Source organism: Lagenorhynchus albirostris, chromosome X (genome assembly GCF_949774975.1).
Source record: "Lagenorhynchus albirostris chromosome X, mLagAlb1.1, whole genome shotgun sequence".
Classification (NCBI taxonomy): domain Eukaryota; kingdom Metazoa; phylum Chordata; class Mammalia; order Artiodactyla; family Delphinidae; genus Lagenorhynchus; species Lagenorhynchus albirostris.
This window is the reverse complement of record NC_083116.1, coordinates 12714380-12738490: the sequence shown is the minus strand read 5'-3', so window position 1 is coordinate 12738490 and position 24111 is coordinate 12714380. Positions and strand designations below refer to the sequence as shown.

Here is a 24111-nt window from a genome sequence, read left to right as displayed (position 1 = left end):
ATGCTATGAAAAGAAAACCTTTTCATAAAACAGTAAGTCCTTCAATATCGCAATGACCTCCCCATCCACCATTTAAATCCAATCTGTATATATCAGGCTTTCAGAAAGCGAGCCTCTTCTCTATCAATAATGGTCAAGCGAGAGGCACCCTGGTCAAAATCTCACCCTCAGTAAACCAAGCAACTCAACTCCTGGCTCAAAGGCAGGAGAACAAGTTTATTATCTTCTACCAGGTTTTCAGATCCTAGGGAGATGCCTGTGCACTAAAAAATCAATACAAGATTTTTCAGCGTATTCAGTTTTGTCACTTGCCTGGAGACAATGGCCTCAGAAAAGAGGACGAACTGTCTTACTTCCCTTTCCTCCCTTTCTGTGTGCACTGCCGTTTAAAGACATGCTCTTTGTTCCATAAATTCAAAGATTGCTTTTATGTCCAGTGGGGTAGAGACAAAAAGCTGTGTTTTTTAAGTGGTGAAATCTGTCAAAGTCCCAAAGGCTCTTGTGATACAAATCAGGTCGTTCTATACAGCCTGAATCCCCAATTCCACAGGGGAAATAAAAACCATTTATAACTCAAAGTAACTAGCAGTAATAGGTCAATGCACGTGACTGCTCATGAACCAGTGACAGCGACACTGCTGGCTGCCTGGGGGAGACCAAGTAGGGAAGTGTCTGAGCCTGGCCCAACCCTTGCAATCCCACCCCGCCCCACCTCCTGCCACGTACAGGCAGGAAAGTGGTACCAAGAAGGGGGAATGCCCTTGCCCACCCGCTCTGGACTGGCAAAGGATTATCTTAGAAGTCGCACTTTCCAGACCCTTATCCCCCCACATGAAGATCCATTGAGGTCCAGCCCCCAGAAGGGTCAAAATAACTGCTCACTGACCTCCACCATTCTCACAGCTATGCTGGGATGGCCAGCTCTGGATGGCATCCCCAGAGCTCCCTCCCAGCCCCGCCCTCTCTGGAAGGGCCCAAGGCTTTGAAATTCTCTTCCTGGAAGCAACAGAAAGAACGGAGGCCAGCCTGACAAGAGAGAAAGGAGCAAGAATGGAGAAAGGAGGCTTCCAAACAGAACATCTGCCTGGGGAGGATGAGTAGGGCTGAGAAAACTGAGGACCCAGTGCACACAGTTCATGGGCGACAATGCTGGGCACAGAGCTCAGGGCTATTTCTGGAGATGCTGAACCCTCTGAGAATCTGCTGAAAGCTATGGATGCCACCACCGGAAAAATGCACATTTACACATAATAGCCAGGGGTCCTTTGATGTCTCTGGGACAGTGTTTCCCCAACTTGCTCAATGATAAGAATCACCCAGATGCTGATTTACAATTCACAGTACCAAACTCTCTTCCTAAAGTTCTTTGTCAGCAGGTCAGGGGGAGGGGTAGTTTTTTTGTTTTTGTTTTTCAACAAACCCTACAGGTGACTGTTAACTTCCTGCAAGCTAGAGAAACACTGCTCAGGAGCAGTAAGCCCCATAATTGGCTGTGCGTTCGAATCACTTAAGGAGATTTATAAACCATATGGGTTCATAAGCCCCATACTCAGATCTACTGAGTCAAATTCTCATGGTAGAGATGTATGTGGTGGAAGGTGGTGCTGATGCCCAAGCAGGTTTAGGAACCTCAGCTCTAGTGGTCCCTGGACCAAAGATGAATAACCCATGTCCAACTTCACCCAGGTTCCGTCCCTGGTAGTATGGGCTGGCCAGGGCCCGGGGGCCCGGATGGCTATTATGGGCACCAGGTCACTCACTGCTTGACATATCACCAACATGGGACAGAGTGCTTTGTGCACTGAAAGTCCGGTTCCTCTAAGTAAACCTCTAAACTATCGGCTCCGTGAAAGCCGGGATGATTATGTGTTCTGCTCACTGCTGTCACATAGGAGGTTCAACAAATATTCATTGATAAAGTAATGGATGAATTACTTAATACATGAATTAGTAGAGTTGGCACTCTGTATCCACAAATTCCACGTCTGTGGATTCAACCAACTATGGATCTAAAAAACGTTTTTTTTTAATTCCAGAAAGTTTCAAAAACCAAACTTGAATTTGCCCCAGGCCATCAACTATTTACATAGCATTTACATTGTATTTACAACTATTTACATTTGGTATTAGAAGTAATCTAGAGATGATCTAAAGTCTACAGGAGGATGTGCATAGGTTATATGCAGATACTACACCATTTTATATAAGGGACTTGATCATCCACGGATTTTATTTTGGTATCTGGGGGTGGGGGGTCCTGGAACCCATCCCCAGTGACTGTATAACTAAAATCCATTAAATTGGAGTATGACTGTCAGATGTGTCAATCTGTAGATTTATTTCTATGGCCAACAAGCCCTTTAACAAGAACCCTCTAACTTGAATAATCAATACGAAAATCACCACTATTTTAACAATATTATCAATATGACCATTGACCAAATTCTATGTTTGTTTTTCACACATTATTTCATTCTGTCTTTAAAATAGGCATGTAAGAGAAATATAACTATCTCCATTGCGAAGAGGCTTAGAAAGATTATTTGCCCAAGATCATACAGCGACTAAGCAGAGGAACTTATATGTGAACCCAAGTTTCTAAAATCCATGCTTTTAACCATGCAGCCACTTTCACCTGGAAGATGGTCCACTGTACAGTGAAAATTATACCCCAAATCAAATTAGCAATATTAAATCCAGATGGATTGCTGCTGTCATTCTAAGGGCTTCTGATATGGCCTGGAGTTTCAAAAGGTACAAGAGCATTTAAAGAAACCTAGGAAGGATGCTGAGCGTGATGGTTAAGTAACACATTTACTGAGTACTGTACCTCTTTTGTGAAAAGGGCCCTTGAGGAGGTTTCAAATCTAGTTGGGGACCCCAATAAAGATGTAAAAAAATAAAAAAAATTAAAAAAATTAAAAATCTAGTTGGGGAGATAAAACATGAGCAGATGAAAACTGCATCATCAGATTTATCCAAAGTAGTCCACGGACCTTGCCAGATGGGTAACCGAGAAGCCCAGTGCAAGGGGTAAACAGATCCTGTAGGGAGGGTGGGAGAGAGGCTTCCTGGAGGATGTGGGTTAAGCTTGGACATGAAGGATCACAAAACGTAGAAATAATAGGTAGTAGAGCATTCCAGATCAAGAAATGGTAAGAGCTGGAGCAGAAGAGTCAGTTTGAAGACAATCCATAAGCAATATATTGTTTATGTTAATTTTCATTATATCATTATGATCATTATATACATCCACTGTAGAGAAAATAGAAGATACGAATAAACATACATATACGTATACATCCTCTATACATCTTCTATAAGCCAACCACCCAGAGACTCCTTTTGATATATATTCTTTCAGGGTTTATTCTAAGCATATTTGTGTGTGTATTTATTTAGACATATGCATATTTGTCTACATGCATTTAATTTTATATGTATACATTTATACATGCATATATGTATCTTTATATATGCACAGATTCGTATATATACGTTTATAAAATACGAATAATGTTTGTGGTGCCCAGTGAGAAAGATCAAGGCAGCAGAGAAAAACTTTTCACAACCACAGGCTCCAAATGACCATCTCTCCTTTGTCACCCCCAAATCCACACCCAGTGCACGCACTAAAAATGATAGTGTGGAAGATTATTTAATGACATAGAAAAACATTCTAACAGGGTGTTGAGGGAAGAAAAGCAGGTGATAGTATCTACTGTGTAATCCCACACATGTACTTAAAGATGTGTACGTGTGTATTATAAAATTCAGAGAAAAAAGACTGGAAGGATAATCTCAAAAAGAACCTGGGAGTACGACCCTTGGGGGATATTTTCTTCTTCATGCTTTTATGATTTTCCAAATTGCATGCATTATTTTGTAATCTGAAAAAAATCGACACCACGAAACATAAGCAATATTAAAAGCAGACCAACACAAAACGGTCAGGGGCGTTCTGGTCAAGATGCATCCTAGGTTTTTTACACAGCTGAAACCGAATTAACATTGACCAGAAGACAGAGAAAGCAAAGCACTTCTGTTTGGCCAAGACCTGACTTCCAGGCTTTGAAGGGTATCCGCCTTTGAGGGGCCCAGCGAGAGGGTCAGGCGTAGGCAGGGCAAGGACGCCCTGATCGCTAGAGGGGGGTGGGGGTCAGGACACTCTTCCTCCGGCCCCGCCCGCCGCCACCATCTTAACGCTGCCTCCCACTGGCTGCAAAGCGCCCGCGGTCTAGACCTCCAGGCCGTGGGCTGCCCCCGGCGCCCCGCCCCCTCGGCGGCGTCCCCACGCGAGCGAGCCGGGCCGCCGGCACCCGGGGCCGGTGGGCAAAGCCCTCGGCTGCACGCCGCCGCGAGCAGCTTTGTCATGCCCGGCGCCGAGCACTTCTTCGCCAAGTTTCACCTTCCGTGACACAACTTTTCTGTGTTTCTTTTTTCGGCAGCCGCCGCATCACGAGGCTCATGGGCACACAGGTTTGTAAACAACCCGCCAGCCGGATCCGCGGCGACTGAGGGACGCCGGTTAACCGGGCCGTTCGGCGTTCCCGCCCGAGTCCGAGCTTGTCGGGTCTAGTCGGAAAACAAACGCTCCCGGGAGCTGAGAGCCACGAGGAGCGCCGGCCCCGTTTCCAGGAGAACCGCTCACATTGTTCCCAGGGCTCCGAAAACCACGCAAATCCAAGAGCTCTTGGAAGTCTTTTCAATAAGCCCCCCAAGGGAAGAGGCGAGCACACACACGGAGAATCAAAGGCAAGAGAAGCAGGTCAATTCACAATACTTTCAAAGTCGTGGTTGAAAGAAGATTCTTAAAATAGCTGTAGGCATATATTCAAGAACTGCGCTCAGCCTGCCTTCTTTAGCTTGTTTACTTCTACTTTTAAGAGCAAGATAAATATTTGAAGAACTCGATCTGTTTACTGACCCCCAGTGCAAGAGCAGGAGACATGCTACCTACATAATTTGGAGGGATTTTTTTTGTGAACTGGGTTTCACATTTGTTATTAAACTTACCTATAACCACGCGATAGACCCGTCACTGTTCATTACGGCTGTTAAACCTAGGTTCTGCAGCACCAGAGAAACACTGCATGAGTCTTAACTTTGAGAACTATAATTAATAATGCTCGTTCAAGGCGTATGTCTCTGTTCACAAGATATATTTTTGGAAATATTATCGAACTGAAGGCAGCATAAACAGTATAAGAAATAAAGCTCGCACTTTATTTTTCCATTTAAAATGAGTTATATAATAAGTAGTGGAATGCTTCTTCCATGGAGCTACATGTTAAGGGGGGGGATTTCTTTTACTGAAGTTATAGCTATCAAGGGAGAAAATCCAGACATGAGAATCCTCCAATGAGCCCAGCATACCCTAAGGAACCCCATTCACTTAATGAAAACCACTGACATCTGTAGACAAGAAAAGAAAGGGGGCAGAACAGGAGAGAAAAGGAGGGAGGGAGGGAAGGAGGAGAGGGTGGGGTTGAGAGAAAGAGAAGGGAAACGAGACAGATGATTCTGCTGAGAGGCAGACTGAAAGCATATGCCATGTAATGGAAAAAATAAATAAACAAACAATTGGGAGTTTTACCCAGTTGTGAATTAAGAGGAAGTGTAATCGATAGAACACAGGTGAAACAAGCTCCCAGACTCAGTTCTGGGGAAGAAATACCATTATTTTCAAACTGACAGATGCTTACATCTTGAAAGTCAGAATCATGGCCAAATGAGGAGAGATGCACTTTGGAAAGTACAAGTGAGAATGTCCAAGGCCAAAGAGGAAGGAAAGGGCACCCCTAAGGCTTAAGGTAGGACTGGGTTTCTCTCATCTCTGGGGGGGCGCAGCACAGTGCCCGAGATAGATAAGTCACTCAAGAAATCTGTTCGGACATCTCTTTGGCTGCACAAAGATCACAGCCATGGAGCAATCATGCCTGTATAGGCAAACTCTTCCTAGTCATGTCCACGTTGGCAAACGGCAAGTAATTTGGTCCTTGTGCAAACCTGGATTAGAAAAGAATCAACTGGGCTTCCCTGGTGGTGCAGTGGTTAAGAATCCGCCTGCCAATGCAGGGGACACGGGTTCGAGCCCTGGTCCGGGAAGATCCCACATGCCGTGGAGCAACTAAGCCCGTGTGCCACAGCTACTGGTCTCAACCCGGGACTGTTTTCTCATCTGTCAAATGGGAATAATAGTAGTATGTATATCTATCTTGGATAGCTTGAGATATTTCATGTCAATCCCTGGCATATGGTCAGTGCTCAAAAAAACTACTGCTGTTACCAAATGCAAGTTCGTGTGCCTACGTCAGAGTTTGGAGCGCAGAACCCCAAACTCCACAAAGGGCTTCAGCAAAGCATTTTTAAAGGCCAGGTGAGGGGGCTGATCACAGGGTGTGTGATCAGCTCGTACACAATTCTCTTGATGGTGAAGTAACAGGGCAATTAACTTTAATCAGTCCTTAGGCGCCAGAAGGGCTGGGGGCTCCTGATCATCAAGTAGTTAACTTCTTCCATTGCTGGTGGGTTTTAGCATCTGAAAAACTCAGGAAATATGCATGAGATACTATTGTCTGGGTACTTCAGAGAGGAACTACAGCAGAGGATATGGGGGAGGGGTCTGTCCCCAGCAGGACCCGTAGGGTCCCGCTCGGGTTACATTATTTTTAAGACTCCAACCAAAATTACTTCCCCATCCTATCTAGATGTCAGAAACTCAATCACTGACATTAATTCCCCGGAGTTAAAGCGCTGCCTCTGGCAATCCTTAGTTCAATGCCAGGTGCTGTGCCAGTAATTTGGGACCCACTAGCTGTGTGACCTCGTACAAACTACATAATCTCCCTGAACTTCAATTTTCTCATCTCTGAAGTCCATAAATACTATTCACTATTTCATTTGGCTGTCATGAGGATTAAATGAGATATATATAAAAATCATGCATGCCTAGTAAATAGTGAGTGCTCCGTTAATTTAGAAGCTACTATAATAATGATAATAATAACTATGATCATTATTAAGGATGAAAAAGACGTACCCTGGCTTAAAGGAATTCCCTACCTTGCCTAGATCATTCAACAAATGCTCCTTATGGGCTGCCAAGTACAAGACCCTGTTGAGTGCCCTAGCGTGGGGGTCTTCCAAGAAACCAGATGCCAAGACAAGAAGAAGGGCTGTCAACTGGGAAAGGAAGCATGCTGACCAGAGAGGTGGCTAGGTCTCAGGGACCAAGAGTGCATCCTGCGAGATTCCATTTCCATTCAGTTCAATAAAGGGAGAACTAAAATATGATGACAGAAATCAAAATAGTAGTTGCCTTTGAAGAGGGAATGATTAGAAAGGGACACAAGAAAACTTTCTGGGGTGATGAAAATATTCTATCATGTGGGTGTAAACATTTGTCAAAATTCGTGGAGATGTACACCTAGGATTTGTTCATGTTGTATATAATCTTCAATTACACACAAGGAAATTGGGTTCGTACCATTTTTTTTAATAACTTTTATATATAATTTGGCCTCTGACCAGGCCTGCCTTTCACCAGAAGATTTTTTTCTTTCTTCCCAGGCCCTACTGACAGGCTCCATAAAGGACAGACATGTATACCTGAGAATTCCTTTGGGCAACAGTGATTGTCCAAACCAAATCTGAAGTCTCTGCACAAGGCTGAGAGCAGGCAGGCCAAGCAAACGCCTCAGCTCAGCCCAGCCCCAATGCACCCCCTGGAACGTCAACCTAAACCTTACACCGACATAAGCCAAGGGTGCTGCCAGTTTAAAAGACTCAGCAAGGACACCTACTACCCTCTGCCCACTGCCTGTGGGGAGGGTCTTAGCCAGTGACACTAATACCATTTCCATTTGAAAATCAATGCTAAATGTAATTTACAAGGGCAGAGGCATGAGTAGGGCATGAGAACTGCTTAACAGTAATCTCAACGTACAGTAATTGTAATTTAGGCTTAATGTTTATTACAAACCCAGATCCCTAATAAAACAGTCCTTCACATTTCCGTTGTGCCCCAAGAATCAAGAACTTATCTCTTTTCTAATATAAAACTCCCATTTTCAGGATTAATACCCTGGAAAACAAGGCTTTAGAGAAAAACAAGTGGCCATCCAATTCAAGGAGAAATTAGACCTGCAGGCTGGAGTGGGGGGCATAATGATTACTATTTCACTTTCTTTAGGAAATTAGTGCCATTTACCCAGAAATTCACACCCCTAAGAAATGTTTCATCAAGATATGGCTTTCACCAAAGTGATAAAATGTCACGTCTTAAAATGTCAGAAATCTCATTCAAGTGAGTTCGTAGAACTGGTATATCACAAATAGATAAGCTACATCTAGAGTTGGTGAGGACTGATGAGGATGAACCACGCTACACAGGACGAGAAATCCTGCTGCTAACATGTCTTCTGGATCCTCTGGATAGGGAAACGTAAATGGGTGGCTGCACACAATGATTTCTGCAGACATTTGTCTTCTCTGCTAATTGCTAAAGCTATATTTATGTGCCCAATCTTCGCATTCCAAAGACCACGTTAAGCTTAGCACGGTAATAGACATGGAGGATCCCCTCCACCTGCCACACTTTAATTCATGGGAGGTTTTTTTTCCCTCTTTGAATTGTTTAATCTTGGCAATTATCTTGTATTCCTTTCAAATTTCTCAACTCCAAAAATACAAGCCATAATGAAGCAGACACTAGAAAGGCCTTTTATTGGATATATTTGAAGAACTGCAACACATTCCGGTTGTTCTGTGTTGATTGTAATTCCCAGAATGAGGAGTTGATTTGAACATAAAAACAGCACAGCTGCAAAGAGACCTGGAATGTTAAGTTTCCTCTCCCTAGTGACTGCCTCACAAATCAGCCCTCCAGCTTACCACCCAGACCCTGGCTCCAGTTCTCTCCCAGTTCCAGCTCTGTGCTCAGAGCCACCATACATGTCCCTGCGCACGAGGCATGGACCTCAACCCCACAGCTCACTTTCTGCTCCTCGCTCATCCTGCAACATCCTTTCGGACTCCCACCTCCCTCACACCTCCAGCCCGAGGATGCATCCTAACGCCTTTTAACAATTTGAACTGTACTGGCAAGAGACTTAGAGGAAGCAGAGCTAAGAAGATACAGTGCCCCTAACCCGCATCCCACTCCTGCTCCGGCCTGTCAGTAAAGAAGCTGCACACCACTGGAAATAATGATGACGAGGATTTTGGGACACTGTGCACTCATCTTCTGCACCTATCCCCAAGAAAAGACCAACGCTTCTCATTAGAGATCTCCCTGGCCACACCCCCTCACTGAGGCTGTGATCACCATCTCGGCCACGGAAGCAAATCTGGGGCTTATGACACTCCATAATACCGTACTGGTCCATGGTGACACGCACCAGGTGAAAAAACAAGCCCCTATATGAGTAATAGGGAGATTATGATTGCTAAGTTTTTTTCTCTCTCTCGTTTTTTCCCCCAATTTATTTATTTATTTTGGCTGCATTGGGTCTTCGTTGCTGCGCGCGGGCTTTCTCTAGTTGCGGCGAGCGGGGGCTACTCTTCGTCGCGGTGCGCAGGCTTCTCACTGCGGTGGCTTCTCTGGTTGCGGAGCACGGGCTCTAGGCGCGCGGGCTTCAGTAGTTGCAGCACACAGGGTCTCGGTAGTTGTGGCTCGCGGGCTCCAGAGCGCAGGCTCAGTAGTTGTGGCGCACGGGCTTAGTTGTTCCGCGGCATGTGGGATCTTCCCGGACCAGGGATCGAACCCGTGTCCCCTTCACTGGCAGGCAGATTCTTAACCACTGCACCACCAGGGAAGTCCCTGACTGCTAGTTTTTAATAAGAGGTCGCCAACATCATGACTTCCTGTGGGTGAAATACCTCTAAACACCTGCTTCACCTGGCCCCAGTCTGAGAAAGACACTTGACGGAGGCGACTGCAATAATCTACCAAGACCAAGATGAGCTTTTGGAATGGCCTTCCAGGTTCAAGACTTGATACGCTGGCTGCCTGACCACAATGCCCTGTCCTTCTTAGGTATGATTAGAGAGGCTACTGGAAAAGGCCAGGAAGGGAACTGCAAGAGGCCAGGAAGGGAACTGAAAATGAGGTGCACCCATAAATGCACGTGTGCAACGTAATCTGTTACAGCAACAGCTGTGCAAGCGGCTGGCGTCTCGGACTATGCGTGGAACTGTCCTCCACTGCCCAGCAGCCAGCAGAAACCCAGCCTGACGTTAGTGCTGGCCGTCTCAGAGAGAACCCACAGCCCACATGGCCTTTAAACCTGCCCAGATGTGATGGCTCTCAGGCTAAGCACAAGGGAAGGGGTTGCTGAAAAAACACACCCAAACCCAAACCCAAACTCCAACTACAAACCAAATAACAGTTGTGGGGTTTTTTTGGCCATGTCACGCGGCATGTGGGATCTTAGTACCAGGACCAGGGATCAAACCCGTGCACCCTGCAGTGGAAGCGCAGAGTCCTAACCGCCGGACCGCCAGAGAATTCCCAAACCAAATGACAGTTTTGAAATCAAGAATTGGCTAGGACTTTCACTCAATCTACAAACGATTTAATTTTATCTGTAACAGGCTACACAGTCTCCGAATGCCACAGGAACACGGTTGCAGTAAACCAGACAAAGCCTTAACTGAGTGCTTTTACAACAGAGAACTGCTGAAAAGATCTTATGTGACAAGGTAGAGAAGAGAATCAAAGCTAAGTGAGTATCTGCTTGAACAACCACATGTTATTCTTCCCTGAAATGGAAATAGGTCCTCCTGTTCAGGAGCTGAGTGCCCTAAACTATATATTCATCTGCCAATTTAAAAGTTTATGCATGGGACTTCCCTGGAGGCGCAGTGGTTAAGAATCCGCCTGCCAATGCAGGGGACATGGGTTCGAGCCCTGGTCCGGGAAGATCCCACATGCCGTGGAGCAACTAAGCCCGTGCACCACAACTACTGAGCCTGCGCTCTAGAGCCCGCGAGCCACAACTGCTGAGCCCGTGTGCCACAGCTACTGAAGCCCACGCACCTAGAGCCCGTGCTCCGCAACAAGAGAAGCCACCGCAGTTAAGAAGCCCGCGCACCGCAATGAAGAGTAGCCCCCGTCGCCACCAACTAGAGAAAGCCCACAGGTAGCAACAAAGACCCAATGCAGCCAAAAATAAATAAATAAATTTTTTTAAAAAAGAGTAGATGTTAAAGAACTTAATCTAAAAAAAAAAGTTTATGCAAAGCCCAAATACACAAAAGATGATTTGCTGCTCAAGAGGCCATTTTAATACTTTCAAACACAATCAAGATTCCCCTCCCGCCTCCCAAAGAGGACAGTCCATCTTGTCTGGCTATGTTACTGAAAAAGGTTAGAGAAAACATCATCGTCCATCATTGGTCTTAACCTCAATGAGTTGAAGAACATCATTTAAAAAGACAAAGAGCAATTTATATGCTCTGAAAGCCATATTTCATTAAGCAGCACAAAATAACTAATTACCTGCTACCTATGCTTTAGAAAGTCTAGAAACACTGTACTCTGTGATAATCTTCTATGCAGTTATGATGGGCTGTGAGCATCAACCCCAGGTGATGGGGTGGGAGGCCGAATTTAAACGAGCAGTAGGCTCTGAAAACATTATGAAATTCATTCAAACTGTTGCTAAATTTTGACTTGATTCAATCATTTGTCACACCATCATTCAAAATTAAGTGTGTATATTCAAAGTACCCAATAAACGTTCAATCCTGTATCTGTTGCAGAGTGTGCTCCTGAGTCACTTAGCTTAAAAATATCCAAAAATGACTTCTATACATAGGAAATCTGTAAATAACCCAACCTCTCCATGAATATGGTCAATAAACTTTATTAGCTAAAAATATAAATAGACTTGGTATCTTTCATCTCTAACATAAAAAGTAGTCTTTAAAATTTAGTCACACAAGACTTTTAACATATTTACCTGAAAGGGTAAAATACCAAGGGCTACTAGGCATTCACTATTTTGAAAATACTCTATATTCAACAACCAACAGAAAGACAGAAATGGGATTCGGGCTCTTAGCAGCCATAAGATTCCCATCTCCTCAGGAACGTAAACTCCCTTCTTAAAAGTTGTCTTGTAATATTACTTTAATTTATTCTAATTACAACCATAATTCCAAATGCTAATTACACAATTCATACAGAGAGGTATTCGGTTTCAAATGTCGTGAGTCAACGTAAGAAAATGTTATGACATACGCCTAGTAAAAATTTTCATTCTCAAGTGACAGAAACTTGTCCTAATGTTTCCAGACTTGTTACTCCGTTCTGGACAATTACAAATTATATTCCTAGAACAGCATCTCATTTTCTGTGAATGAATTTGGTTTCAGGGTCCTCCCAAAGGTAGCCTGAAATAAGCCTTAGGTAACCACCTGATGGAAATCAGGGACCAGAGTTCCAGAAACAAACTTGAAATACTCCCAGATGCAGAAGGGGAATCACTTGCCTAGGTCAATTTGGTGCCACCATCTTCAATTGTATTCACCTGTCTGGGCCCTCAACGGAAAACAAAACCTTCTAACGACCCGGAAGTCACTTTCTCTTATCATACGAATGCCTGTTTAAAACGCACAACAATTAGGAAAGCTCTGGAAATGTGTAGCAGGAGTTCTACTTTCCGGGTGACCGTTTCAATTAATCTGTGCGCCTCAAACAGCCTGCGGGTATCAGTGGGTCCGAAGGGAGTGACCTCTAGCCTTGAGCCGATGGCAACACTGACCCTTAGTACAGCAGATCTAAACGCCCCACAAACTTCTGGAGCCTCTCGTCGGCGCTTCGCCTAGTTGGAAGAGAACCGGCTCCATTTAGAAACAAGGATAAAGGCCCTGAGCTGAAGACTTTGACAACTTTCCGCGGGGGAGGGCTGACGCTGCCCTAGAATCTCCCGGGAAAGAAAGCTCTTGAGAGATGGGGAGAGGCGAGAAGGAGGAGATGAGAAAAAGGAAGAGGGAAAGGAGTGGGAGGGAAGGGAGCCCCAGGGCTCAAGGAGGAATCGGGGCCCCGTGAACGAAGGCTGGGGCTCCCCCCACTGCAGCCCCACTTCTGCTGCAGCAGCGTGGACCCGGCGTGGGTCGCTGCAGCTCAGCATGCCTGGGGCCCTCCGGGCCGGTCCAGCCCACTCCGGCGTCCGCTCTGTGGCCATTCCGGACACTTGCACCTAAGGCACCTGCCGTTTCCCCACGGCTCTACCACACCCCCTCTTCTGTGCCTCTCTGCACCCGGGTCTCCAAGGATGCTGTCTCCAGCTTACATTCCGGAGCTAAGCCGGGTCCTCAGCAAGGCCACGGCTAGGACTGGTGGGGGTCGGGGGGACGCCCCTTCCTTCTCCCGAGTTCTCCCGGGCCTGAGCCCTGCTCCGCTGCGCCTCCCCAGCCCGCCGGTGGGAGGCCCGAGGCCAAGAAGCGCTCTTCGGGGGACCGGCGGCCGGGCGCCGCGGGCCAGGTGGCTAAACCCCCCAGAGTGGAGGGAGGGGACTCTCCCCTCCCGCGGGGACCCGCTTCTGCTGGGCAATGGTACCAAGGGGACAAGAGCCTTTGTTCTCCCGGGGCTCGACGAGGCTGCGCTGCCGACGCGCAGCGCGGGCGGCGCCGGGGCACCGGGATCGCTCACTTTTGCACGCGGCGTGTGGAAGGTTGCAAGCTCCTGCCTTCTGGGGAGGGGACGTAGAGAGTTGGGGAGCGGAGGGCGTGAGAGGGAAAGGAGCGTGGGGGGAGGGGTTGTGCGTGTCGGCCAGGCTCTTTGTTTGCATTGGGGGCGGGGAGAGGGGGGGTTGAAGGTGGATTCGAGCTTGGGTTCTAAGAGTGGGGCAGATTCCTGAGTATGTCACCATGTTGCACCCGCGCAGCACACATATGCACACTCGCGCACACGCACACACAGGCACTCGCACGGAGAGGGGGCCGGCCGGTGAGAGGCAGCGCTGTTCCCGGCGCTCGCGGCTGCAGCAGCTTCGTCTGCCCGCAGCGCCACCCCGGTGCGTCCAGAGGGGGAGCGAAGAGGCTGGAGGCACTCGCGGGGCGACAATTCCACGAGGAAGGAGGGAAAGTGGTGCAAACCCAGGGCCCCCAGCGGCCCGGCCCCCGCCTTTCTCGCCGGGGTCGCAGAGGTCACGGGCAGCTTAGGCTCCGGGAGGGAGGCCGGGAGCCGCCGGAGGGCGGCGCGCACGCGAGTGGGCGAGGGAAACCAAGGGAAGGGAAGCTGGCGGACTCGGCGGGCGGGCTTACCCTTAGAAGCATCTTTCTCCTCTTTGGGTTTGGTCACCTTTCCACTCATAGATCCCAGCTTGCTTGACAAGGTTCGGCCAGGAGACGGAAGTCCTCGCCGAGTGGGCCGGACTTGGGAGAGTGCTTAGGGTGGCAAGTCACGACCGCGAGCTCCCCTCGGTGTGGCTCCGGGCAGAAGCCGCTTTCCCCCAGCGCTGCCGCCGCCGCCGCTGCCTACGGGAGAGTGGGGAGGAAAGGAGAGGGGTGAAGGAGGAGCCGCTGCCGCCGTCGCCGCCGCCGCCGCCGCGAGCCCGAGCGGCCGGCCGCGGGAGGAGCCGCTCGCCTGGCTCCAGAAGTGCAGAGACAAAGCGGCGCGGCGCTCCCTCCGCGCCCCGCGCCCGCCGCTCCTGCCCACCCCCGCCCGCCCGCGGAGAGCCGCGCTCGCCACCCCCGGGGCCGCCGAGAGGTGCGGCTGGGACTCCCTGGCTCGGCCGCCGGCCTCCCGGGGCTCCGCGCCGGCCGCTCGCCGGGCCGGCGCGGGCCGCGAGGGGAGTTGCCTGGGTGGGCTGCCCGCGCGCCGGCGGGCCGCTTCCCCCGCCTCTCCCCATCCGCTGCGGGCCGCCAACTCCATCAAAATAAAACGGCGAGGAAGGTTAAAAAAAATGAAAACAAAGACGCAAATATTCACTTAAAAATGACGAGCCTCCCCGAAAGGGAAATGTTTGAACATGTGATGAGCAACGTGTGAGCCTGTTACACCGCAGAGCCGCGCAGCTCCTCGCCCGCGGAGAATCGAGAGGGGAGGGTCGCCTCTTTCTTTCTATTGAACCAATTTTCAGGTTCCTATCATTTTGCCAAAGGGGGGTCCCGAGCTGCTGGCGGGCGGAGGAGCGGGACGCGACGGCCCTTACCTGTTCTCTCTGTCTCCCTACACCCACACCCCCTAGGAGCTCGCCCGCTCCCTCGCTTACGCTCTCCTTCCAAAGAACTCTCGGGTCCCGGAGAGCCGCGATTCGGCACGGCGGCGCATTCTATATAAACGACAAGGTGTGGGCACGCGGGGGGCGGGGGCCGGCGGGGGGCGGGGCCGGCACAAAGCCGCCGGCGGGCTGTAGTAAAAGGAGAGCTCGGCAGGGGCGCGCCGACGTCAGCCGCCGGGTGGCAAAACCCAGGCGAGCCCAGAGGAGTGCGGGCGAGCGTGTCAGCCTGGCGTCCCCCGGCCCCTCCGGGGTCAGGCAGGGCCCGCGAACGCCGCCGGAGCGGACTCGCACTGTCGGCCGCCGAGATCGAAGCCCGGCGCCCCCCGTCCCCCCGCCCCGCTCCCGTTACCCCCTCTGATCCCGGCGCCCGCCTTCCCCGCAGCGCTGCCTGGGCCCGCGATGGTCGCCACCTACACTTTGGGGACTCCGCTGTTGGCAAGTGCCTGCACCGAGCGGTGGAATCTCAGTCCGGGAGTCGGCGACTCCTCGCCTCCGGCCAGCTGCCCAAGTTGAGACAGCCGGACTCTCCGCGAGAAGGGCGCGCTGGGATCTGGGTGTCAGTAGGGCAGAGAGTGAAACTGACCGCGGCGGCTGCCACCTCCCACCCCACCCCCACCCCCCGCACGCAGGCCCCTCCTCCTAGGGCTGGTCGCTCTGGCTGGCAAACTAGGCGCAGAGTGCCCACCACCCGGGATGGCCAACCCCAGACAAACGGAGTAAGCTGGGACTGGGGGCGAGTGCTGGAGAGGGATTAAGGGATCGACACGTCGCCTGGGGCACGCTAGTGACAAAACAGGGAACGTCCCTGAAGATTTGAACTAAAAGGAAAACTGCTCAGAAATTGTACAAGAGAGGGTTGGATGGGGAAGAAGAGAGAGCCTGGGAAAGGGAAGGGGGGACAGGGTGGCCCTGAAACATCCTGGGAAACCCTTTCCGCGATGGCCCTTTCTCGGCGCGCGGATACCCGGAAGCCCGGCGCTCTGTTGAGGGACTGGGGTCGCTGCTGTCAGGACTTGGTCCTCAGGGCGGTCCATTAATCAGAACATAGGCTCCAGCCTGGCGGTGGAGACGCAGCAGCGACTCCCATGAAGAAAATCCGTTTCCCCTTGTCCCACCCAACTCCACCCGCTCCTTAATTCGGTTTCGTTAATGGCATTAAACCAGGCGAAGAAATTATATAGATGGATTAGTCCTACTGAATCCCAGGCGGTGACTCAATTACAAGAGCCTGCTGTGGCTTTCAAGACCAGGAGAGTGGGCTGCCCCTGCCTCCAGCCCGGGTCTAAAGGTTGGCAACCCTCTAAATTCAATTTGCAGCCTCTGTCCTTGGTCTGGGAGGAACTCCAGGCCTATTTTTCTTGTAAATAATATCTAATAATCTGGAGGTTGATGACACAATGTGATTATCCAACCCAAGTTTAGATCATTAGTATCAGTACTCTGGGAAAGAAAGAATTTCTCTTCAAATGACCGGAATTCAAAAGGGGTGGAAACTTGGGTGGGTTTAGAGGAAAGATGAAGGGGAAAAGGGGAAAGAGTCCTCAGTTTACACCCAATAATAATCAGTTACTATGGATTTAGCACCTACCCTGTGCCAAACAGTGTGCTGAATGCTTTACATCATTATCTTATTTCATCTTCACAGCAGTCCTAGGAAGTGTTATTTCCATTTTACAAATGAGGAAACTGAGGCTCAGAGAGGTTAAGTAACTTGCCCAGAGGTCACACAGCTCGTAGTGGTGGAGCCTGGATAAAAAACTAGGAGAGCCAGGATAGGAAACCAGGTGGGTCTGTCTTTTCCGTGCTCTTCTATTAGACCACATGGTCTCTCAACACTCCTATCAGCCTGTTAAAAAGAGGGGGGAAGCACATTTTCACTGAACCTATCTGCCAATCTTGAACCCCTCAGTCTTTTTAAACTCCCTTAACTCAGCACATTCAAACACACACACACACACACACACACACACACACACACACACACACACACACACACTCCTCTCTTCTGTACACATAACATTTGCTTTGTCTACATAACTCCAGTAAGCAACAAGACCCTCTTTTGGGAAAAGGGTCAGTCTCTGTCTTGGGGGTTATTAAGCATGGTGTCCATCCTGAGTATCTCAGCTTTCCTGACACACTAAGATTTCCAGGGAAGTTTTCTGCACAGAGAAGACTCCCTCATCCCGCAAGCCCTATCACCTCTGGCACCTCCGGCACAGTTAACTTCCAGCTGGAAGCCAGATATCAACCCTGTTCCTTGAAGGACAATAATAGTTAACATACGACTAAACCTAGGTTAGTTAATATGATTGAGGTGAGTTGAAGAGATGTCTGCTTGGGAGTATTAGTGGAGTCTGCCTGTCCATGAACGCAAAAAGATAAAGCATGTTTCTTCACCATAAACCACTCTGCCAAAGAAATAATCAGAAGCTAAAGAAACTAGACATTTCATGCAAGAACAATATAGTGATGTGTGTTCATATGGGGGCAAATCAATGACGTCATAAAGGCATTCATGCCAGAGACCAAGAATCATGAATATTCAAGGACCAGGACAAGCAATCTCCTCTAAACAAAGCTTCTGAAGACCCTGCTAGGGGGGTCACGGGCAGCCTCTTTCATGAAAGGCATGGAGGCCTTCCCTTTCTCCAAGCCCTGTGAGAATATGAACAAAATGTCGTTGGTGCTGGCTCAAAAAAGGCACGCTCCAGTGTGTTCAGCCCCTGAGCGCCTTGTAATTTCGGATGATCGGCCACAGGAAGATCTGACCTCTGAGATAGGGTATTCAGAGGGTGGTCTTTTCCCCACCACCAAATGGACTCAGTGTGGAAGCATCTCAGTGAAGCCCGGGCTTAGACTGTAGCACTTCTCTGCCCCTCCCAGATCCTTCTGCCCCATCCCACTGGGGTGGAAGCTCCTTCACTTTCACTCTAGCAATTGGTGCTATCTGATCCCTTCACTCCTCCCTGCCTTGTCACTATAGTAAAATGGTCCCTTCTGTCCTGTCTCTGTCCCTCCTACGAGAGAGAACTCCATTCATCTGACACAACATGGGGCACAGGGATTACCCTGTATAGTCAGGTAACTCAGTCCTGGAATTAAGGCAATATTCCAAAACAAAAGGCTGCAGGGCCATGCCCCTAAAGAGGGCCTGGTTGTTTTCCGGAGGGAGGAGCTGAGCTTGAGTCTTTGGTAGGAAAGTGGGAAAGCTACTGAGAGTCTCATCCTCTTGGCCCTATCATCTCCCTGGTGTCTGTTTCATGCCAGTCCCCAAATGTCCCAAGACACCAGCCTCTGGATTCCAGGTTTGCTCATCCTCCAGCAGCTCTGAGCAATGCTTCTGGGCAAGATGCCACTCGGTTCCATTGTCTGCGTGGGAGGGTAAGGGTAGGGTGAGTGGGGTCGTGGAGGACAGATACACTTAGGGCTTCTTCCTGTCAGGTTTGAACTGTCTGAGTGTAGAGCCATTGTCATCAGAAACCACCAAATTAGACGTTTCAGTGACAAGACTGCTTCTCACTGGACCAAACGTGGTTTTCATTTGTGAAAGCACTTCACAGCAGAAAGCTGGTTCAGAAGGAGGCAGCCTGGCAAAAGCTACACTTCCAGCCAGGATACCTGAGATAAAGCAAGGCCCAAGGGACCAAGATCTGGGAGTTGGAAGTCCCTTTGATTTTTAAGCTCACATCTCAGCACTTTGAATTTTGAGATCCAAATGCTAGAGCTCTGAAAGGACTCATTTCTGATGCAAACTCTACAGTGTTTATCTATGTCATGACTTAACATTGCTTTCTAGCAGCATCATAGGCGAGTTGGTGGATTTCTGTGACGTAAGAGTTGGGTAAAATATAATAAGACCCTACTGTGTAGCACAGGGAACTCTACTCAGTACTCTGTAATGGCCCATATGGGAAAAGAATCTAAAAACAAGAGTGGAAATATGTATGTGTATAACTGATTCACTTTATTGTACACCTGAAACTAACACAACATTGTAAATCAACTACACTCCAATAAAATTTTTTTTTAAAAAAGAGTTGGGTAAAGTAATCTCCAAAGATGGTGACTGTGGCCTGGCCATTGCGAGGTGGGTACTGACTCCTCCCCTTGATTCTGGGTGGCCTGTAACCGCTTCACTGGTGGAAGTGATGCTCTATTCGTTTTAGGATAGGTTAGCAAAGGCCATGCAGCTTCTGCCTGGCCCTCTTAGGACGTTTGCTCTGCGGAAAGCCAGCCGGCATGATGTCAGCTTACCCTCAGACCACCATGGTGGAGACGTGACATCTAGGCTCTTCAGCTGACAGTGCTAGCTGAGCTCCCAGACGACAGCCAAACCATCAAATGACTGCAGCTCCAGGTGACATCTGACCTCAACCTTGTGAAAGACCCCTCAGTGGAGAACTACTCAGTGGCACCCTTCTCTAACTCCTGACCCATAATATTAGGAGCAGAATTAAATGGATGCTTTTAGGTGCTACATTTTAGGGTAATAAGTTGTGCAGAAATCGTAACTGGAATAGTGACCAACAATTTCTCCTCATCCTGTATGCATATGCCACTCCACCCTCTAGAGGTAATGTCCTCTTAAATCCAGGCCGGCCCTGTGGCTTGTTCTTACCAAAAGAATGTGGCCGAAGTGATGCTGTGCCCGTTCCCGGCCAAACTTTAGGAGACCTGGCAGCTCCACTTTCTTTCTGGCGGAAGCCAACCACCACATAAGAAGGCAGACACCTTGACACCCATGTTGCGAGGAAGCCCAGGCAGGCTATGCAGAGAGACCACGTGAAGAGCCGAGAAACCCAGCTCACGGCAGGAACGAGGGTCCAGAACATGACCACGGTCAAGCCATCCAGCCAGCGCCCATCCATTCAGCTGCAAGGCTCCAGAATTCATGGAGTAGAAAAGAGCCAACTTTGCTGCGCCCTGTCCAAATTCCTGCCCCACAGAACTGTGAGTAGAACTGAGAGCAGGGAAAAGTTGTAAGACAGAGAGATGTCCACGATTTATCTGAAAACAGCCTAACACTAAGATCTTTCCAATCTATACCAAACATATAAGTGATTCTTCTGCCTCCCTTGAACTTGAACATTTAGACCATTGTAATGCAATGTTGGCATGCCTGTCAGGAGTGAGCATCTTTAAATGTTCTGTCACTTTCTTCTCTAGTGAAGGAGGAAACAATGAGCTAGAACTTGTTCAAGGATTCTCCCAAACAAGGACCATCACTAGGCAGCATCAGCTCCCCACCCAGAGTCCCTATCAGTCCACAGCCTTCAGAATCTCCTGTGTCAAGAGGAAGGGGTCATCAAAGGTGGCCTTTTCCTAACGGCATGTTCCTGATGTTCTCTACACCTGAAACAGAGGACCTAGCCATCGTCTCTCCCAGTAAATAACACCCAAAAGACTCTGGCCAAGGTGGGCCAGAGAGGATTTTCAGACGCTGCTCTTCCCTCCATGCTACTGGATACACTGCAATGCTAACAGAGAACATGTCAGGCGGAAAAAGATTATGTCTTACAAAATTCTTGGCTGTAGCGGGCTTGGTTAGCACACTCCCATTTGCCCTTATCTTGAATCCTCAATGAGACTGTAAACTCCAAGGTGACAAGGACTGGGTTAAACGCTCCTAAGACGAACTGCCCCCATGCCCACTCCACGGTTTACACAGCGCCTGGCACATCAAAGGCGCAGGACATAGTCTCATCCTTGTAACAGCATTTATTTAATCTACTGGCTTTCCTGCTCCGCACTAAATCGTTATCCAGATTATGCCATTTTATACTCACAGCAACCCTCTGAATTAGTGACTATTATTAGCTCCATTTTCCAGAGGAGAAAAGAAGCTCAGAGAGGTGAAACAACTTCCCCAAGATTGTAGTAAACGGATACACCCAGGAATGAGACTCGGGTAGGATCTCCCGTTTCCAAAGACCCTGCTCTTTCTACTCTGCGACACTGCATATTTTGTAAATGTTAGAAAATAATTAGTGGCTCTAAAACTTCTCTTTATTTAAAAATAAAGCCAAGCAGGGACTTCCCTGGCGGCCCAGTGGTTAAGACTGCACACTTCCAATGCAGGGGGCACAGGTTCAATCCCTGGTCGGGGAAATAAGATCCCACATGCCGCAGGGCACGGGCAAAAAAATTTTTTTAAATAAATAAAGCCAAGCATTAGAGCAAGAACAGAGATCTCAGGGCTGAATTGGCTTTCATTCGTTTTCTGTCCATACCCACCCCCCACATGGTAGACAGCTGTCAGGGGCCTGTCAGGGGGCAGCCTCTGGAGGTCAGCTCCTTCAGGGTCTGCCTCAGCTGCAGAACCCTGACCTCACCGGAAGTCATGTCCTTCCTGGGGCGGCCCACATCCCAGTGAACGAGGCCTGGCCATCTGCGCTCAATGCAGGCTCTCTGGCAGAGGGCACTCACGCCACAGCTCCCCACCTGATGGGCCGAGGCTTTGATGCGCCTGCATCACAGTTCAACTCCTCCCTCTGCCCGATCCCACCTCCTCCCTCTTCCTTTTACAGGTGTTGATCCCTAATGAGAATCTTCCAGCACAAACTCCATCTGCTTTCAGAGATGCCAGCCTGTGACTCCTCTCTCTTTCTCTCCAACACTGTCTGACGGCCCAGGCTTTTGGTAAAGAGAGATTCTGAGAAACTTCCTCTTCTTCTGGTGATTTAAGTGACCATCACTGTGTTGCTAGTGCCTTTTGCCTCCAAGTTGCTTGGAACCCTCTTTGGAGCGTCAGGGTTTGGCGCTTGGATTTATACCTGCCCACAGAGCCCGGATACCCAGCTGCTACTGTCTATAACAGTTACATTTTAGGAAAAGAGGAATAACTTGCAGATGGTCAAGAAATTCCGAGCTGGGTTTCTAATGATGTGATGAGACACTTGTACCTGTAACCCAGTTGGTGTGATTTTACTGGGCACAGAATGGATTTGCACCCGGCACATAGCTGGGGTGACGGTAACCATCACACTGTTGTTGGTAGAGCTGTAGCTGCCAGTCTGCGGCTGTGTTCTTCTCTAAGGGACTCGCCATACTCGGTTTCCCACTCCTGCGATTCTTTATTCTCCTCTGTTCCACTTCTGCCAGTGCAGCCTCCAGTGGTATTTTCCTTTCCATGTTCTCATCCCCTCTCCCACTTGCGGGGTCTAGCATGACTGTTCCCTATTACTTTTTTCTCCATATTTATTCACTCTGTTACATAAAGCCTCCCTTTTCCCTATATCACCCAGCCTGAAAGGTCAGGATTTACTGTGGTCTGCTTCTGGAGAGAGTATCTCAGATCAGTGATAGGAGATCTGCCTCCCTGCCACTCAGCCAGCAAAAGAGGAGCCCCTCTGAGGGTCCCCACTTACTACGGAATGAATGAAGCAACAGCATCATTTTTCTTCCCCATAGGCAAACACTAGAAGCATTGTCAAGGCAGCAAGACTAATGACCCAGAACTGGAGAGGCAATTAATAGATGGTGCTTTATAGAAATTGTCATTTCATACTTCTAACTGTCCTAAAAGTTAGATATTGTCACCTTTCATTTACAAATAATGAAAAGGGCTGAGAAAGAGCGATTTACCTGCCCGGGTAGCGGACAGCAGTAGAGGGATTTGAACGTAGGTCTTTCCGTTGCAAAACCCTAAGCAGTTTGCACTGCCAGATGCTGACATAGTCAAGAAGGCTCACCTACCAGTCTTGGCACTGGGCCACAGGATTCTGGAAGAATCCATGACCAGTGAGTGAGTGATGCTGTGGCTTTGGTGTTAGTGGAGAGGACGTCTCTGAGAGCCACGTCAAAGCATGCGCTCAAGAGAGCTACACACTGGGGCCAAAGGCAGAAGTCTCTCCAGAGGCCACTCCGCCACAGCCACAGTCCTACCCTGCGCCTCTTTGGTCTTCCTGCTGGGGTACTGAGCTCGACTGTCTGTGGTCAGCTCAGGTACCACTGCCACTCCTGACCAAGGCCAGGAACCAGGTTACCCAGAAGGCCCTCCGTTGTGTGATTCCAGCTTAGACTTTGCCACTGAGAGAAACAGACCTGGAAGGTGGGAATGAAGCAGAAGTCACTGTTCTCGGGACGCTGCGACATTCAAGACGGTGTGACGTCACACATCTCTCTATGAGCTTCCCCTTCCGGGTCACCTTTTTCAGCGAGACCTGGTGACTTCTCAGAATTCCAGTGAGTTCTGACTTCCTCACCCCCTCCAATGCTTCAAGTTGGAGTCATTATGTAACAGGGAAGAGCTAAATCGGACTCCCATGTTGGATCTGTTTCTTTGACTTTAACCTTTGCTTTTTGTTGCTCTTGTTATTATAATCACACATAACGGCCTGCCTCAGGGAACCCTGCCCCTCTGCCTGAATGTCCAACTAAAGTGCCTCTGTTCAGCTCACAGGGAGAGGATCTGACCCTGCCCACCTGTGGATGGCTGAAATTAACACACCCCCTCACAGAGGCTGGTCATTCCAGGAAATGTTTTGCAAGACTGATGGCCCTTTTTACTTCACTTCCTCACCACCTCTCCCTCTCTATTTTGCCTTTTTACTTACTTTACTTCCCTCTCTGAATCTATAAAAGAAACTGGCATCCAGACCCTGATAAGATGGTTATTTTGAGACATTAGTCTGCCATCTCCTCCGTCTGCCGGCTTTCCGAATAAAGTCGTCTTCCTTGCCTCAACACCTCGTCTCCGATTTATTGGCCTGTCGTGCGGTGAGCAGAGCGAGCTTGGACTCAGTAACAGTTAGAGACATTTGAGCCTCTGGCGTAAACCTTGTGGACCTTCACTCTCCTAGCTACTCCCACTTTTTATAAATATATACATAGATATGGTTAGATAGATAGACAGATCTCTTCTTCCTGCAATATT

General features: G+C 48.9%; 1 protein-coding gene across 4 annotated transcripts in view; it reads right to left on the bottom strand.

The window, feature by feature from the left end:
* FGF13 (fibroblast growth factor 13) overlaps positions 1 to 24111 on the bottom strand; it is a 524033-nt gene that overhangs the window by 486662 nt on the left and 13260 nt on the right. For 2 of the 4 annotated variants that reach the window (XM_060136938.1, XM_060136942.1), the window contains exon 2: positions 14275 to 14487. In XM_060136938.1, the coding sequence (XP_059992921.1) occupies positions 14275 to 14323 (49 nt within the window). In that variant the 5' untranslated portion in view covers positions 14324 to 14487. Of the gene's footprint in view, positions 1 to 5016; positions 5056 to 14274; positions 14488 to 15647; positions 15765 to 24111 lie in introns of those variants that run through there. The other 2 variants (XM_060136939.1, XM_060136941.1) reach the window with 2 other exon arrangements.